The 18,746-nt window shown below is 34.6% G+C and overlaps 1 protein-coding gene across 12 annotated transcripts in view; it reads left to right on the top strand.

Annotated features, from left to right (window-relative positions):
- Positions 1 to 18,746, top strand: part of Sntg1 (syntrophin gamma 1) — an 835,631-nt gene that overhangs the window by 725,123 nt on the left and 91,762 nt on the right. For all 12 annotated transcript variants that reach the window (XM_021248956.2, XM_087185779.1, XM_087185795.1 and 9 more), the window contains 2 exons: positions 6,300 to 6,416; positions 7,960 to 8,031. In XM_021248956.2, coding sequence (XP_021104615.1) covers positions 6,300 to 6,416; positions 7,960 to 8,031 — 189 coding nt within the window. The remainder of the gene's footprint in view (positions 1 to 6,299; positions 6,417 to 7,959; positions 8,032 to 18,746) is intronic.

The raw sequence follows: 18,746 nt of genomic DNA, 5'->3' as shown, positions 1-18,746 counted from the left end.
GCCCTCCCTTCAATCCCTCCATCCCTCCCTATTTACAAAGATTATGTTTCCATTTTCTCATATTAATTCCATTCACTTCTTTCCTTTCCCCTACCTCTCCCACTTCTCCTTCCCCCTTGCCCCATTTCTTTCTATTTCACACTATTTATTATACATTTTAGTCCTTATTTACACTTTCAATTTCTCACACCAGAGAAAATATTCGGTGTTTATGCATGTGTGTCCTATTTATTTCACTTAAGAGTACCACCTCAATGTGCATACATTTAGCTATAAATGTCTCTAATTTATCGTTTTTTATGTCTGAGTAGTACTCCATTTTATTTTAAAAAAACACATTTTCTTTATCCAGTTTCCAGTTGATGGGCATTTGGGCTGTTTCCAAGTTTTAGCTATTACAAATTGTGCTGCTATGAACACGGGTGCACATGTATCACTGTGGAATGAGTCTTTTAATTCTTGGGGGAAGATACCCAGCAGGGGAATACCTGGGTCAAATGGGACTTCCAGTCCAAGTTCTTTGAGGTATCTCCATACTGATTTCCACAGTGCTTGCACCAGTCTACACTCTCACCAGCAGTGGAGCAGGGTCCCTCTTTCCCCACAGCCCCACCAGTGATAGCAGCCATTCTTTCTGGAGTGAGGTGGAATCTCAGCATTGTTTTCGTTTGGATCTCTCAAATGACCAGTGATGTTGAACATTTTTTCATGTATTTATTTGCTATTTCTACTTTGTCTGAGAAATGTCTGTTCATTTCAGATGCCCATTTTCAGATTGGGTCTTTAAATTTGAGAAGTCTGATCTTTTTCAGTTCTTTATAGATTCGAGATAGTAGACCTTTGTCTGAGGAAGAGCAGGTGAAGATTTTTTCCCACATTATGGGTTGTCTCTTCATACTGCTGGTGGTTTCTCTTGATGTGCAGAAGCCTTTTAATAAGAAGAGATCCCACTTGTTGATTGTGTTAGTTCACAGGCAACTGAGGTTTTGTTCATAAAATCTTTTCCTATACCAATGTCTTCAAGAGTTCTACCTCACCTCTGTTACAGCCAGTTCCACATTTCTATTTTAATATTTAGATCTTTAATCCATTTCAATTTTAGTTTAGTACATGGTGAGAGATATAGGTCTAGTTTTAATCTCTGGCAACTTGAAACCCAATTTTTCCAGCACCATTTATTAAAGAGGCTATCTTTCCTCCAGTGAGGATGTTTGGCTCCTTTATCGAAGATGAGATGGCTGAGTGTGTCTGGCATTGTTTCTGCATCTTCTAATCTGTTCCACTGGTCCTCAGGTCTGTTTCTTTGCCATTACGATGCTGTTTTTATCACAGTAGCTTTGTAGTATAGTTGCAAGTTGGGGATTGTGATACTCCCTGCCATGTCTCTGTTACCTAGAATTGCTTTTGCTATTCTAGTTCTCTTCTTGTTCCAAATGAATTTGTGGATTGTTTTCTCAAGGTCCGTGAAGTATGCCACTGGAATCTCAATTGGAATTGCATTGAATCTATATAGCAGTTTTGGAAGTATGGCCACTTTCACTATGTTAATCCTTCCTACCCAGGAGCAGGGGATGTCTGTCCATTTTCTGATATCATCTTCAATCTCTCTTTTCAGAGTGCCATAGTTTTCAGAGAAGAGGTCTTTGATTTGTTTCATTAGGTTGATTCCTAGGTATTTCAGTTTTTTGGATGCTATTGTGAAAGGAATTATTTGCCCTGTTTTTCACTCAGTGAGCCTGTTGTTTGTGTAGAGGAAAGCTATTGATTTTTTTGTGTTGACCTTGTAACCAGCTACTTCACTGAATTTGGTTATTAATTCTAGAAGACTTTTGGTGGAGTTCTTGGGGTCTTCTATATAAAGTATCATGTCTTTGGCAAATAATAATTTGACTTCTTCATTTCCTATCTTTATTGCTTTTATTTCTTTTTCTTGTCTAATAGCTGTGGCTAATGTTTCCAAAACTATATTGAACAAGAGTGGTGATAATGCACATTGTTGTCTTGTGCATGATTTTAGTGTGAAGGACTTCAGTTTTTGACCATTTAGTATGATACTGGCTGTTGGTTTTTCACAGATGGCTTCTATCAGTTTGAGGTAGAGACCATCTATTCCAATTTTTTGTAGGGTTTTTATCATAAATGCATGCTGGATTTTGTCAAATGCTTTTTCTGCGTCTATGGAGATAATCATATGGTTTTTGTCCTTGGCTTTATTGCTATAGTGTATTACATTGATTGATTTGCATATATTGAACCATCCTTGCATCCTTGGGATGAATCTCACTTGATCAAGGTGTATGATCTTCTTGATGATCTTCTGCATTATATTTGCCAGTATCTTATTAAAGATTTTTGCATCTATATTCATTAGTGAGATTGGCCTATAGTTCTTTTCAGTTGGGTCTTTCTCTGCTTTAGGGATCAAGGTGATGCTTGCTTCCAGGAATAAATTTGGGAGTATTGCTTCCCTTTCAATTTAATTGAAGAGTTTAAACAGTAGCGGCAGTAGTTCCTTGCTAAATGTCTTGTAGAACTCAGCAGTGAAGCCATCAGGGCCTGGACTTTTCTTAGTTGATAAACTTTTTATTGCATTTCCAATTTCATTGGTTGATATTGGGTTGTTTAGAATTTTTAGGTCTTCTTCGTTCAACTTTGGTAATTCATATGTATCTAGGAATCTGTCCATTTCTTCTGTGTTTTCCATTTTATTGGCGTATAGGTTCTGGAAGTAGGTATTGATGATCCTCTGGATTTCTGCTGGGTCTGTTGGAATTTCACCCTTTTCATTCCTAATTGCATGGATTTGGGCCTTTTCTTTCCTTTTTCTGATAAGGTTGGCTAAGGTTTTGTCAATTTTGTTGATTCTTTCGAAGAACTAACTCTTGGCTTCACTGATTTTTTTGTATCATTCTTTTATAATTTCCTCCCTTGTATGAGGTTTTGGTTTGTCCTGCTCTTCTTTTTCTAGAAGCTTGAGGTGCAGCATCAGGTTGTTTAATTGGGCTCATTCTGTTTTCCTAATATGCGTATTCACTGCTATGAATTTCCCTCATAAGACTGCTTTCATTGTGTCCCATAGATTCCAATATGTTTTATAGTCATTGCCATTTAATTGAGGGAACTGTGTGATTTCTTCTTTAATTTCGTCTGTGACCCATTGGTTATTCAGAAGTGTTTTGTTCAGTTTCCATGTGTTTATGAAATTTTTTGAGTTTCTTTTGCTATGGATCTCCAATTTCATCTCACTATAGTCTGATAATATACAGGGGATAACTTTAATTCCTTTGCACTTACTTAGACATGTTCTATGTGGGAGTATGTGGTCTATTTTGGAGAATGACCCATGTGCTGCTGAGAAAAATGTGTATTCTGATTTTGTGGGGTGGAAACACTGTAAACATCTGTCAAGTTCATTAGTTCAAGAGTTTAATTGAGTTGTAGTATTCCATTATTTATTTTTTGTCTAGTTGATCTATCTATTTGTGACAGTGGGGTATTGAGGTCTCCCACTACAATTGTATTATTGCATATATGACTTTTCATGTCTGTTAGTATTTGTTTTATATACTTGGGCACACTAGTGTTTGGTGCATAGATATTTATGATTGTCATCTCTTCCTCTTGGATTCTTCCCTTTACAAGAATCTAGTGTCCTTCTTTGTCTCTCCTAATCAGTGTTTGTTTTAAATCTACTTGATCTGCAAAGAGGATAGCCACTCCTACTTTTTTTCGTGTTCCTGTTACATAGAGTATTGGTTTCCATCCTTTAACTTTCACTCCATGAGTTTCCTTTTGAATTAAGTGTGTTTCTTGTATGCAGCATATTGTTGGATTTTGCTTTTTGACCCATTCTGGCAGGCTATTTCTTTTGATTGGTGAATTGAGACCATTAATGTTGATGGTCATAACTGAAATGTATTGACTTGTCATTGCCATGACTTTTTCTTTTTGTTGGGTTCTCCCCCTTTACATTTAATTTCTTGTCATGCCAGATGGGTTCATTCTGCTTTGCTTCCTGGGGTTGTGATCCTCAATGTCTGTTCCTAGGATATTATCTAAAATTTTTTTGGAGTGCTGGTTTGGTATTCATGAAGTTCCTAAGCTGCTCTTTGTCATGAAAGTATCTTATTTCTCCATCCATTTTGAAAGATAGTTTTGCAGGGTACATCAATCTGGGTTGGAGGCTGTTTTCTTTTAGGACTTGGAATATGTCACTCCAAGCTCTTCTTGCCTTGATGATTTGTGTTGAGAAGTCTGCTGTGATTCTGATGGGCTTTCCTTTGTTTGTGATTTGTTTCTTTTCTCTAACTGCTTGTAGAATTTGTTCTTCTGTTGAGTTTCTGGAATCTTAACAATTATATGCCTATGTGTAGATTTTTTTTTGATCAAGGCTATTTGGAGTCCTATATGCCTCACTTATCTGTATGTCAAGTTCTTTTCCCCTGCTTGGGAAGTTTTTGGCCATTACTTCTGTGAAGAGATTTTTTTATATTGTCTGCACTCTCTCCTGTTTCTTATTTGACTCCAATCAGTCTTATGCTATTCTTCTTTGCATCATCTAGCAGCTGTTGGATGATTTCTCATGGTCCCTTACAATTTTGAAGCAATTTTTCTTTTCCTCATCACTAATTGGAATCTTATCTTCTATATCTGAAATTCTGTCCTCACATTGGCTCATTCTGCTGTGTAAACTTTCAATGGAGTTTTTCATGTCCTGGAAATCTATTTGCATCTGTTTTATGGATTCCATTTGTTTCCTATGTTGGGATTCCATCATGTGCCTCAGCTCCTCTCTAGATTTATTAATCATGTCTTGCACTATGAGCACAATCTCTGCTGTTATATCAGAAATTATTTCTGATTTCATTTTTTTCAAATCCTCTTTTGTTGCCAGTCCAGTGGGTCCAGGTGGTTGAGTACCAGATTCTTTCATCTCATTTCCCTTTGGGGTTGCTGTAGGTGATCTGGAAGTCTGGTTTTGAGACTTATTTAAATGTCTTCTCATTTCAACCTGGGGGCTGGGGGGTGGTGCTGTTGGCACCTGCGCGGCTCACCTCCTCTGAGCTGGAAGAGGTGGGACAGCAGCTCAGAAGCACCTTCCTCTGGGCCAGGAGCAGTGGGACGGTGGCTCCAAACCCCCTACTTCTGGCTGTAAACAATATTTTTTGTTTAATATCTATTTTGCATTTGTTTTCTATTTCTTCTATTTATTTTACTTTGTTTTTGAGTTTCTTTTCCTCAATACCTATGTTCAAACTATTTCAGACTTCTTGATCAACATCTTTACATTTAGGATTTTTCAGACATATTAAATGCATACAGATGGGCTACAAAATCCTAAAGATAGCCTCAAGTTTTATGTCATATTTCATTATTATTTTAGTTCAAACTATATTTTAACATCATTTGTTATTTTTCCTTTGACTTATGGAGTTTTATCACTCAATTTTTAAATGTTTGTACAAGGAGAGGTTATTGTACTAGTGTGACTATTGTCCTCTGATTCTACTTAGAGAACAAACATACCATTTGAATAAAAAATTTATTTGATATTTACTTGATTACCAATAGATAATAATATAAGTTAGTAAGTGTATTCATTTTTTAATTCAGTGTACTTGAAAATAATTTGTAGTCCATTTTTGTTTAAATGTCTTAGGCTTAAATATTAGGGAGATTTTATTAATTACATGGTTAAAAAATTTCTATGCCCCAATGGATTTTAGCTGAATTTTGTTCAAATTTTTCTAAACTCTCCTACTTGGGTTATTCATTTGTCCATTTCTTTTGTTATTGTTTTGTTGGGCTTTGAACTCTATCTTTTAAAAGGATGTTATCATATACATGAAATCTAAACTTTACTATTGGTTCTTTTTTGTAGGCTTGATACTTCAATATTAGAATTTTCTTTTTATTTCTATAAACAATTCTTGTGCACCTAAATATTTTGTACTGAGAGTGCATTTCTGTATAGTAAAATGAGAATCATTGGCAAGTTAATGAGTATTTTGATTCTATTGGAAATATATATTTTTATAATAAAAACTGGGGAAAAGTGGGGAATAGAATTCATGTCAGGTTGAGTTGCATAAACAAACACTTGATAAATGCTAAAAGAAACATATTTTGAACTGTGTGAAAACTGTACACTTATTGAAAGTGAGTATGTTTCAGTTTAGTTTTTGCATACTTTTATTTGATATTTTTATGGGATTATAATCCACCAAGATATGAAAAATAAATACAAGATGCCTAAAATAAGTTTTTTTGACAGTTAATTATGTGCAATTTCCTTCCAGATAGTGTATATGGGCTGGTGCGAAATGAGAGAGCAAGACCCCCTTCAAGACCGCATCTATTCTCCAACATTTCTAGCCCTGAGGGGCTCATGTCTTTACAAGTTTCTGGCACCTCCAGTGAGTATTTTTGTCCAAACCTACCGGTTTTTCCAATTTTTTCACAACAGATGAACATCACTGAATAATACCAAATAGCACATTGTCAACCTATTTTGGAAATTACATAGGAAAAAAAGAAAACAGCCTAGCTCTTTCTGAAATATCTTATCAAGCATGTATGTTATTGTATTAATAATTTACTTTATGTTTAACAAATGAAAATTTTGGGAAGTGTTTCTGTTTAGACCATGAAAATGAAAAATAATGGATCGGATAATAATTCTGTTAAAAACCCCACAAAGACATTTCCAGGATTTCAAGAAATATTCCCAGGCTATGTCACCATACTTTGTTCATTCAATAAAAGTTAAAAAAATAGTTATATCAAGAAATGAATATGAGTGGGGTAAATGATTTTAAAGATTCTTTAGACATTCTCAAATAAGGTTATTAATCTTATAGTCAACAAGCCTTTTCAGAGCCCCTTTTAATTTGTCACTTTGAAGTACTACCAATAAGTTTTCAACTTACATTTAATTTATTATTGACATGTAATAAACATATCTCACAATAATCACATTTACCCAGTTAGTATCAAGTCTATCTCAATTTAATCAAACTTCTGTTGTGTTAAAGGTTTAAATTACAAAGCCTTATCCTTGGCAAAAAATCCAAAATATTGTCTGTGAGCTATTATTTATGATTGTCAAAGTATGTTGGTCTGTGCTGGGCCATCTTTCTAAATCACATCAGTGAAATTGTTCACAATCTGCTATATTCTTTATAGTGGTCATTGGTATTTGTACTAAGTATATGCGGATACTTATTACATCTAAAGTCTTGCTTTTGGAAACATCTACCTTACTGAACAGTAGACTCTCAATAAATAATAGTTAAATATAAATACTAAGTGCCAAACCATTCACCTACAGGACTAATAATACAGAGAATCTGAGAATTGGAAGTTTGAAAGTTATTTTGAGTGTCTGTGTTTACACAAATTGCAAACCACCAGAAAGGAAAGAAAAAACAACTGTAAGGCTATATCTTTTATTTTGTTCCTACTTTGAATACCTTTTTGTTTATATCAAATGTAAATACTAGACAAACTTATCATAGTGTTGAATTCTTCACAATGTTATAAGGCATCTTAGAATCATTTCCCAATAGAAATCCTATTTTTAAAAAATTGAAGCCAGTGTTGACATCTCATGTTTCTCCTGTTTGATGGCAAATCAAGAAAAATTATTTATGTGGAATATAAATACCTAGTATTTATATGTAGAAGAAACACATTATTTAAGTCATACAGAAACTTGAGGCAAATGGAAGTTTTTACATATAACATAAAATACTTTCTGATAAAATAATAATAATGATAAAGTTGGAAGAGAGGAAATCAAACAATATACACAGAAATTTATCAGAGTAAGTTCATTAAATGGGAGATAAAACAGATACATGGTGTAAGTTTCACTTATGTAGAATATTATACAAACAAAATAAGAGGAAAGTAGGAAATATCTTTCTAACAAATAAAATATTTTTTCATCTTTTAAAGGTGACCACTTGGGACTGGACCCGAGCAGAGAAAACATTCTCAGTTTATGAGATTATGTGCAAGATTCTCAAGGTATGATCATTAAGGGATTTTTAAAATGACACTTTCTCAGCAAACAGTATTTATGGGGTCATAATTCCCTCATGAAAAATAAAATTATAGATATAAAAGCAAAGACAGCATCAATATAAAAATAAAGTAAAAGAAAATAAAGAACATAGAAAAATTGTGTAGACATTTTGCTAGAGGTTCCAGTAAGCAACAAACATGTGAAATTCCTTAGTCAGGAAGCAAACAGAGAGGATCTAGCCAGGAGTCCATCAGGGAGGAAGTAAAAATTCAATTAACAGTGGTCTGAATTTAAGCCTACATTTGTACCAACTTAGTTTTCCTGAATGAAATATGGAGGAAAAATGTGGATAATGCCTGAAATTAGAAGAGGTAAAGGATGGATAGATAGATTAAAAAAAAAGTACAGAAAGGTATATTCATTTGGCTTCATTTTGGGACTTGACCATATCTCTGAATATGTAAAAGTGTATGCAATTTTCATAGATCAATTTAATTGCTCTGTGCAATATGGGATTGATACATAACAAGTCACCAAGAGATATATACAATTCTAAATAATGCCTGTACCCTTTTTAAAGAGTTAAAATGAAAATAAAGACTATAGAGTTTATGTCTTTATTTATATATATTTTTTGGTACTAGGGATTGAACTCAGGACCTTGCACTTGTGAGGCAGGCAGCAGCACCACTGAACTAAATCCTCAGTCCTATGCATTTCATTTTTAAAATAAATTTTATTGTGTATATTTAGGTATATAACATAATCTTATATACTTAAATACATATAGTCAAAAGTTTACTGTGGTATAATAGACTAACATGTTCATCACTTAGCATAGTTTCCAATTTATTTTTGGTTTTGTATTAAGAACAGATAAGATCTATTCATCTAACAAGAATTCCACATACAGTACAATTTTACTACCTAGCATCTTTATGTTATATATTAGGTCTATTTATTGTTCCTGCTACATATATGCTACTTGTATCCTATGACCTACGTCTTCCCATTCCTGCCTACCACCAACTCCTATAAACCACTTTCTTTTTTCCCACTATTGTATATTTGGAGTCTTTAGATTTTTTTTCAAATTCTCTATATAAGTGAGATCATGTAACATTCTTGTGTTAGTGTCTGGTTTATTTCACTTATTAACATAATAAGACATTATTAACATAATGTTCTCTAGACATTCATGCTGTGCTTAATGAAAGGACCTTATAATTTTTTTAGGACTGAATCCCATTTTATTGTATATATGTGATATAGTTTCTCTGTTTTCTGTCAACAGATATTTAGGATGTTTCCATATGTTGGCTATTGTGCATGATGCCATAGTGAGCATGAATGTGCAGATGTCTTTACTAGGTAGTATTTGTGTTTCCTTTATGTATATATCCAGAATAGGTGTAGCTGGGTTATATGATATCTATTTTTAGTTTCTTTAGAAATATTCATATTATTTTACATAGCACCTGTATCCATCTAAGATCCTACTAACTCTGTACAGGAGTTCCTTGCTGGTACATGCCTCATTAACAATTTTTTTCTTTTGATTTTTTTCATAATAGCCATTCTAACATATGTGAGATAGTCTTAGAATAATTTTGGTTTGCATTTCTTTGATAATTAGTGATGTTGATCATTATTTCATACACCTGTTGATCACATTCATGTCTTTCTTGGAAAATGTCTATTCACATGTTTTTCTCATTTTTTCTATTTGTATTTTTAATGAGGACATATTTATACATCTTAATGAAGTATATTGCAGTAATTCAGTAGATGTATACAATGTGTAATGATCAAATCAAGGTAACCAGCTTTTCCATCTCTTCAAACATTAGTTATTTTGTGTTGAGAATTTTCTCATCAGTTTGAAATACATGATAGGTTAGATCAACCAATAGTTACCTTACTTTCTATGGAAATAGCAGAAGTAACCCCTCCTCTCTTGCTGTGCTTTGGTGATGCCTTTTTTGACTTCTCTTTGTCCTTCCATTTTTGTGCTCTTCTCAGCTTCCAAACATCACGATTCTATTCCATTTTTCTGAAAGGTTAGTTTTGTAGTTTCTATGAATGAAAGGAAATGTGGTATTTTAATCTTTCTATGTCTGGTTTATTTCACTTAGCATAGTAACCTCCAGTTTCATTCACTTTTTGCTCATTTTTATTGAACATTTTCTACTGAGTTATATGAATTCTAATTTTTTCATATTATCCACTTATCAAATATGTGGTATACAAATGTTTGTTCCCAACCCATAACCTGCCTTTGTATTTTCTACATTGTTTCATTTACTATGGAGAAATATTTCAGTTTTATGTAGTCCCATGTATTTATTTTGCCTGTGTGTCCTGAGCTTTTGAAGTAGTTGCTAAAAAAAATCATCTAGGATAATGTTCCAAGGTTTTCCCCCATGGTCTCTGTTAGAAGTTTTAAAGTTTCTTTCCTTATATTTAGTTCTTTAATTTTTTTTTAATCTTTTTGTGTGGTATCAGTAAACACCCAATTTTCTGCTTTTGTATGTGGAAATACAGGTTTTCTTGTGCCAATTATTGAAGAGATCATCCCTTCCTCATTGTGCCCTTTTGCTGTCTTTGACAAAAGCTCATTGACTACTCATGTTTGGATTTATTTCCTGGCTATTCTGTTCCACTGGTCTATGCTTCTGTTTTCACTTCAGCACATACTGTTTCAATGATGATAACTTTGTAATATAGTCTTAAATTAGGGGATATAATGCTTCTAACTTGTTTTAATTCCTCAGAATTATCTATTTGGTATGTTTTATGCTTTATTTTCAATTTTAAGATTATATTTTCTGTATCATGAAGAATGCCATTGGAATTTGACAAAAGTTGAATTGTGTCTGTATATTGCCTCTGTAGTATGGACTTTTTTACAATATTAAAATTTCTGATACATAAGTATAGGATATCTTCCCACTTATATGTGTCTTCTTTAATTTCTTTCATCATTTTACAGTTTTCAGTGTAAAGATTTTTTTGCCTCCTTGATTCCCAAGTGTTTCAATTAATTTTTGATGTATCATAAATGGGTTGGTTTTCTTGATTTCATTTTCAGTTAGATCAATATTTAGGTATAAAAATATTACTAATTTGTATATGTTTACTTCATATCCTGCAAGTTTACTAAATTCATTTATTAATTCTAGTACAGTTTTCTGGGGAATTTTTGCTGTTTTTTCCTAGTAGGATCATATCATCTGCCAATACGGATAATTTTACTTCTTTTCTGATTTTAATGCCTTTTGTTTCATTTTCTTATCTGACTTCCTTGATAGTGCTTTCAGGACTCCATTGAGTATAAGTGGCAAAATGGGCATCCTTGCCTTATATCAGATTTTAGTTGAAAAGCAGTCAGTTTTCCTCTATGCATTATAACATCTTTGAGTTTTTTTTACAATTTTTTAATATGTTGAAGAACTTTGATTATATAACAGAAATTAAGAATTTTTATCAAAAAAGGATGTAAAACATTGTCAAATGTATATTTTGCATCAGTTGAATTTGTCATGTGTCTTTTAATCTTCTGTTATTGTGTAGTACCCCATTGTTTACTGTATGTTAAATCAGCCTTGGATGCCTGGGACAAATTATACTTGGTCATGAGTTGTAATCCTTTTTGATGTATTATTATGATATATTACTTGATGCATTATTTTGCTTGATTTGGCAATATTTATTAAGGCCTTTTGCATCAATGCTCTTCAGATAATTTAGCCTGCAGTTTTGCAGTTTTCTTTGGTTCTGATATGTTGTTTGGCTTGAGTATCAACATGCTGCTATCTCATAAAATATGTTTGGAAGTATTCACTTTATCGCTATTTTTTGAAGGAGCATTGCTATTAATCCTATTTGTTTGCTTTTTGAACATTTGGTATAATTCATCCACAAAACAACCTAGCCTTGAGCTGTTACTTTTCCCAAAGTCTTTATTAGTATTTCTTCAAAAGCTTTGCTATTCCTCTTGTTAAACTTTTTCAATCTTGTCAGCTTGTATTTTTCTTAAGAAATGTATTCATTTCATTTAGGTTATTCAGGTTATTGGCATATAATTGTTGAGAATAGTCCATTACAGTCCTTTTTATTTCCTAAGATTCTGTTGTGACTTATTCACCCTTTATTTCTTTGATTTGAATACTTTCTTTTCCTAGTTAAACTAGCCATGATTTTCTTGGTTTTATTAATTTTTTAAAAGCTCAATTTTATTGATTTTGTTTTCTGTGTTTAATTAATTTCTGTTCAAATTTTTATTATATCTTTCTTTCTACTCATGTTGGATTTATTTTTCTTTTTCTATTTCCTTGAGACAACTGATAGATTGTTTCTTTGGGATCTTTCTTCTTTTTTATGGAGGCATTTATGCCCATAGCCTTTTTTCCTTATAACCATTGTTGATTTTGGTATGTTGTGTTGCCATTATAGTTTATGTCAAGATAGTTTTCAATTTTTCTTCTTTGATTCCTTAGCTGTTCAAGCAAATGTTGTTTAATTTCTGAATATTAGTGAATTTTCCAAGATTTCTCCTGCTACATTGCTAATTATATACCATTGTGGTCTGAAATGATATCAAACACGATTTCAATCTTCTTTAATTTGTTACAGCTTGTTTTGTTGCCTAACATGACTTAGCTTGGAAAATTTCCATGAGCAATGAAGAAAAGCTTATTATATTTCTATAGTATGGAAAGTCCTGTATATACCTGTTAAGTCCTTCTGATCAAAGATACAATTCAAGTTCAGAATTTTCTTGTTAACGTTGTGCCTAATTGATTGATCACTTTTTGAAAGTGGCAGATTAGAGATCTCTATTATTATTATTATTATTATTATTATTATTATTATTATTTTCTTTTTAACAATTTATATTTGCTTCATGTATTTAGGTGCCCCAATTTTTAGTGCTTATGTAATTATAACTATTATGTCTTTTTGATATATTAGGTCTGAATTAAGGATGTTCTTTGTCTCTTGTGACAGTATGTAACTTGAATTATATTTTATAAGAGATATATATTGTCACATCTGCTGTCTTTTGTTTTTCATGGGAATGGAGTATCTTCTCCCTCCCCTTTACTTGTACATCAGGTATGTTCTTAAACATTAAGTATATCTATTGTAAGATTTTATATCTTTCTTCTAGTCTCAACTCTGTTTTGGAGACTTTAATCCATTTACATTTAATGCTCTTAATATTGCCAATTATCAATTAATATTATTGATTGTTGAAGACTTATAGATTCCATGTTATTTGTTTTCTGGGTGTTTTGTAGCTCACTTTGTTATATTCTTCCCATGCTGTGTCCAGTGAATAGATAGTTTTCTGTATCACTAAGCATTGATTCCTTTCACTTTATCATTTGTATGTCTGCTATAGATTTTTTTCTTTGTGGTTCCATGACCCATATGAAAAACATCTTAGAGGTATAATCTACCATTTTAAGCTCATAACAACTTATATTGTGTTGCACATAAAACTGGAGTTTTACTCACTTTGGACACATAATTTGTATTTTAACATCATAATTTACATCTTTTTCTATTGTGTGTTCCTTAACAACTTATCATACCTCTAGTTACTTTTCCTCTGTGGTATTATTTTTCCCTTAAATTCTTTTATTGGTACATTTTAGGTATACAATACATTTACATTTATCATTGGGTACTTGTACCTGTACATGAAGTATCATGGTTCCTATTTTTTCCCCATTCCCTGTCCTCCCTTCACCCCCTCTACCCTTCCCTATTTACATAGACTTTGTTTCCATTTTTTCTTTTTCTCATAATTTTTCCTTTCCCTTCTTCCCCTTCCCCTTCCCCTCCCACTTCCCCTACCCCTTAGCACCTTTTCTTCCTATTTCAAATTATCAATTATTTGTTTTAATCATTTTAATCCTTATTTACACTTTTAGTTTCTCCCACCAGAGAAACTATTTGGTATTTACACATGTGTGTCTTATTTATTTCACTTAAGAGTATGGGCTCAATATACATCCATTTAGCTATAAATATCTCTAGTTTGTTGTTCTTTATGGCTGAGTGTACTCTATTTTATAAAAATAACCCACATCTTCTTTATCCAGTTTCCAGTCGATGGGCACTTGGGCTGTTTCCAAGCTTTAGCTATTACAAACTGTGCCACTATAAACATGGGCGCACATATATCACTGTGGTATGATTCTTTTAACTCTTTTGGGAAGATACCCAGCAAAGGAATAGCTGGGTCAAATAGGACCTCTAGTCCTAGTTCTCTGAGGTATCTCCATACTGATTTCCATAGTGGTTGCACCAGTCTGCACTCCCATCAGACCCCTCAAATTTAAAGACCCAATTGAAAAATGGGCATCTGAAATGAACAGGCATTTCTCAGACAAAGAAGTAAAAGCAGCAAATAAACATATGAAAAAATGTTCAACATCACTGGTCATTCAAGAGATGCAGATAAAAACAACACTGAGATTCCACCTCACCCCAGAAAGAATGGCTGCTATCAAGAAGTCAACCAATAACAAATGTTTGCAGAGTTGTGGAAAGAAAGGAATCCCCTTTGGTTTTTAACTTTTGTACTAGATGTATATGTGATGTACACACCACCATTATACAATTCAAGTACTGTCTATTTATCTCTATAAGTAGGTTCTATACTTTCATATATAGCCATGAAAATAATTATAATCTATTTACTTCTCTTGAAGAACTCATGTAAGCAAATTTTGTAAGTCTGTCATGCAGTAAGAAATTCCATATTTTGATTATCTAAGTTATTTTATTTCTCCTTCCATTGGAAGGACAGCTTTACTATGCATGCTACTCTTGGTTGGTAGGTTTCTTTTCTTTTTTTCTTTCAGCACTGTAAATGTACTATCCCATTTTCTCTTAACCTGCAGAGGTCTTATTTTAAAAATCTGCTGATGATATACTGAGGATTTTAAAAATTTGTGACTTGATACTCTTGTGATGCTTTTAAATTCTCTCTTTATCTCTAACTTTTGAATGCTTAATAATAATGTACCTCAGAGAACCTCTTCCCATTGAGTAAATTTGGGAATATTTAAGCTTCATTGATCTGGATATCTGTATCTCTCTAAAGTCATGGGAAGTTTTCAGGAATTATTAAATAATCTATATGTCTCTCTGTCACTTCTATAACTACAATAATGTAAATATTTTTCACTTAATGGTGTCCCAAAAGTCCTGTAGTTTGCCTTCATTCTCATTTCCCCACCTCTTACCAAGACATTTCAAAATACCAATCCTCATTTTCAGATTTGTCGCTCTGTGTGATCTAGTCTCCCTCTGACTCTCTCAATTATTTTTTCCATTTGATTCACTGAATTCTTCAATTCCATAATACATGCTTGGTTCTTTTCATATTCATCTTTCCTTTGAGTTTCTAATTCAGTTCATAAATTCTTTTCTTGATTTCCTTGAATTTTCTACTTGTGTGTATGTTTTTTTAATGCCACTGAGTTTCCTTAAATTCATTATTTTACATTTTCTTGGGCAATTCATAAACTTCACCTTTCTTAGTGGTCAGTCACTACAGAATTACTGTGCTCCTTTGGTGGAATCAAAGTTCCTTACATTTTCTTGTCTCTTTTGTGCCTGAATTTTGTTCCAAAATTTATAATGTGGCTCTTGTAGAGTGTCTGTCATTCCTAGAACCTTAATGCCCAGGTAGGCTGGGGTTTGGAGTAGTGTCAGAGAGGAAAAACAAGCAAATGAATAAAACCTGGAGATCACTTGTGAAAGATAAGTTTTGCTAAGGCCATAACTGAAGAACAGAGAGTTATTGATCACCTACTTGTGAGGGAGGGGCCACAAAAAGTGTGTATGGGTCCAATAGTGATGCTCAGCAAAATTCCACAAGAAATTCTTACTCAACAACAGCCATGGAAGCCAGTAAGATGAATTTGTCAATAGCAAGTTACTACAGGGAGGAGGGGATTTTAGAGAGAAAAGTACATAGTGGTGACATCATTAGTTTTCTTTGATCCATTTCATTACCAGCAGTCCAAGGAACTGCCGGTTTAATATATGAACAGAAAGGCAGCTTCTAGGGATAACACTAGTCTGTCATTCCCAGTACCTCTCAGATCATATATAGCCATACATTATGGTCCTTGTCTGCTTACAAGGTTTTCTTGATTTGGCAAAAGTCTTAGAGTTACAAAAGGAGCATTTGAGATATATGATGCTAAACGCCTTAGCTTTTCTCAGGGATAATACATAAGGGATGATTTTCACCTGCATTTGAGTCTAAGCATGCTGGTTAGACAGAGCATAGTGGCTCTGGCTCTACATGGGAGCTGTGATGCTGTCTCCATAAGGGTTCTTCAGCTGATCAATATTAATGGTGATTATAAGGACCACAGAGGACAAGGCTACCAGAGGACTTGGCAGCGAAGGAAGCCATGTAAATGAGAATGAATGTTTTAGGCATCCTTCTGTTCTCATGTTCCACACAGTGGAGATTCCTTGCTATGGGGATCTGTCTTGGTGAGGAGTATAACATAACTCTGAGTCAGTCAGGAAAACATTGAAATCCAGGGCCTAGAAGTTTAGAGAAGACCTGGAGCTAGTTTTCTGGGCTCAGAGTCTTGGAGACTGAGGTGCAGCCTGATTCTCCCAGGCACAAGTAAATGGAGTTCTCCGACTAAGCTGAGGCCTGCTGCTGTGAGGCATGCCCCAACAGCTCAGGCCCAGGAGGCTGGGGTATAGCAATGATTATGATTCTGCTGTTCAGGATACTGCACTGGCACAGCTCTGGGGAGCTCAGGCCATAGTGAGAGGGCCACAGTTGCAGTTCAGGATCTGGAGTCAATAAGGCATGTGGTTCTATGCAGTGGTGACTCTAGCCTCTGGGATATTGGTTTATGACAGCAATTCAAACTTTGTGAGATCAGGGATAGGAGCACTACTGTCCAAGGAATGATAGGATTCAGTGGTTGCTTGGACAACAATGATTACACTCCCTAGAGAGGGAGATGCCTCAGCATCTTGTAATACAAGTGAGGCATTGGTCCAGTTCCAAGTGGGTGGAGTGCTGTGGTTGTTTTGGTCTGGAAAGCAGAGTGGCACAAGTCAGCAAAAGCTTTGACATAGTTGCCACAATGTTCAGCCTCAGAAAGTGAGGCTATCTGAGTCAATAAAATTTCTGAATACCTATGTATGGGGTGTTGTATCAGCTATGACTCTGGGAGGTAGAATTGCTCCAGTGTGCCAAAGGTTTGGAGCCATCAGAAGATGGGAGTATTACTTTGCTGTGGCACTGTTGGCATGTGGTAGTGGGGTGGGGGTGTTCTATAGGCCTGAAGTCCCTAAAGGGTGGAGCATGGCATTTTCCTAGGTCAAGGGGTGCAATTGCTCTAGTGTGCTGTAGCACTAGGGAATGCTCCCTGAGTAGATGCTGCCCCAATTATGGTGCTAGAGGTGTGACTGTTTTAGCATATCCAATTGCTGGGTCTCTGGAGGGTGAGGAGTGACTTCAGTTTGAGACAGTACCCTAACGACTGGATTTAAGGATACTCTCTGTGGCAGCTTGGCCCTAAAGGTAAGGGAGAGCAACATTTCTACTCAGGTGGGCATGATACAGTGGTGGCAAAGCCTCAGTGTTGGAGGTGTGCAATGGCTGCCTACCTCCAAGGAAGAACACAATTGAGCAGTGGCTGCAGTTCCAAGATGGCACACACTGCAGCAGCAGATGCCATCAGAAGAACAGAGTTTCAGCTTCTTCTCTGGGGTTAGCTAAGGATGTGAACTCCAGGAAGCTCCGACTGTACTCAGGGCCTCTAAGGATGGCAGAAACCTCCAGTAGTGAAGTCTGCAGTGATGACAGAGGCTGCTGAGATCCTCTTGCTCACCTATTTCCTGCAGGAGGGAGTCCTTCTTGATTTTAGGTTGATGCCAAAAGAGGGAAGGAGATTGATGAGACAAATTATTTTCTTCAGTTTTGTGTGGGCCTTCTGAGTGGCTTTCTGTGCTAAACAGTATTTCTGTTGCTCACTTGTTCTCCAGAGCTTTCCTTTAGCAATTCTGGCTGAAATTCATTGTTTGTTTGTTTGGGCACGGGTGTGTTGTGTAAAACTAAGCTTCATCTTGGCCACCTTGATGACATTGCTGTTCATCCAGGACTGCTGTTGGGGCTTGCAGGTGTGGAAGTACCACTGACAGGGAATTAAATTCCTTGTTTAAGAAAGCCCTTGTATCTGTAGCTGAGGAGAACTGAGTCTCTTGTATTTTATGTTTATTTCTTTTTCTTCTAAACACTCAGAATAGAAAATGCTGGAACATTTACATTATAACAAAATGTATCAGAGCTATGTAAAAGCAGAGAGACACAAATATTACCACAAACCCATTTCTAATATTTCTTCCTCATACAAACTTTAGATTACAGCTGAGGTTCTCTACAGTGCAAGATCTAACAATAATATGACTTACTGATTAGTCATCCATTTTCATGGTGATGGGAGTAATGGTGGAAGAATCACTTGAAGTACTTGAGATATTATGTTAAGATGGTTCTATCAATTCTTAAAAGATGTACTGTATACAAGAAAGAGAAGTTCCATCCCAACTCCTTTAAAAATTTTGCCAAAATGGCTACTGAGACAGTTTTCCAAAAGTATATTTTTAGCAAAATAGCTGATGAAATAGTAAGAAAGCAAAGGGATGGAAAGGGAGA

Source organism: Heterocephalus glaber, unplaced genomic scaffold, assembly GCF_053883595.1.
Source record: "Heterocephalus glaber isolate CG9 unplaced genomic scaffold, H.glaber_assembly_v1.0 deba00000281, whole genome shotgun sequence".
Taxonomy (NCBI): Eukaryota; Metazoa; Chordata; class Mammalia; order Rodentia; family Bathyergidae; genus Heterocephalus; species Heterocephalus glaber.
This window is presented reverse-complemented; position numbering and strand designations above follow the sequence as displayed.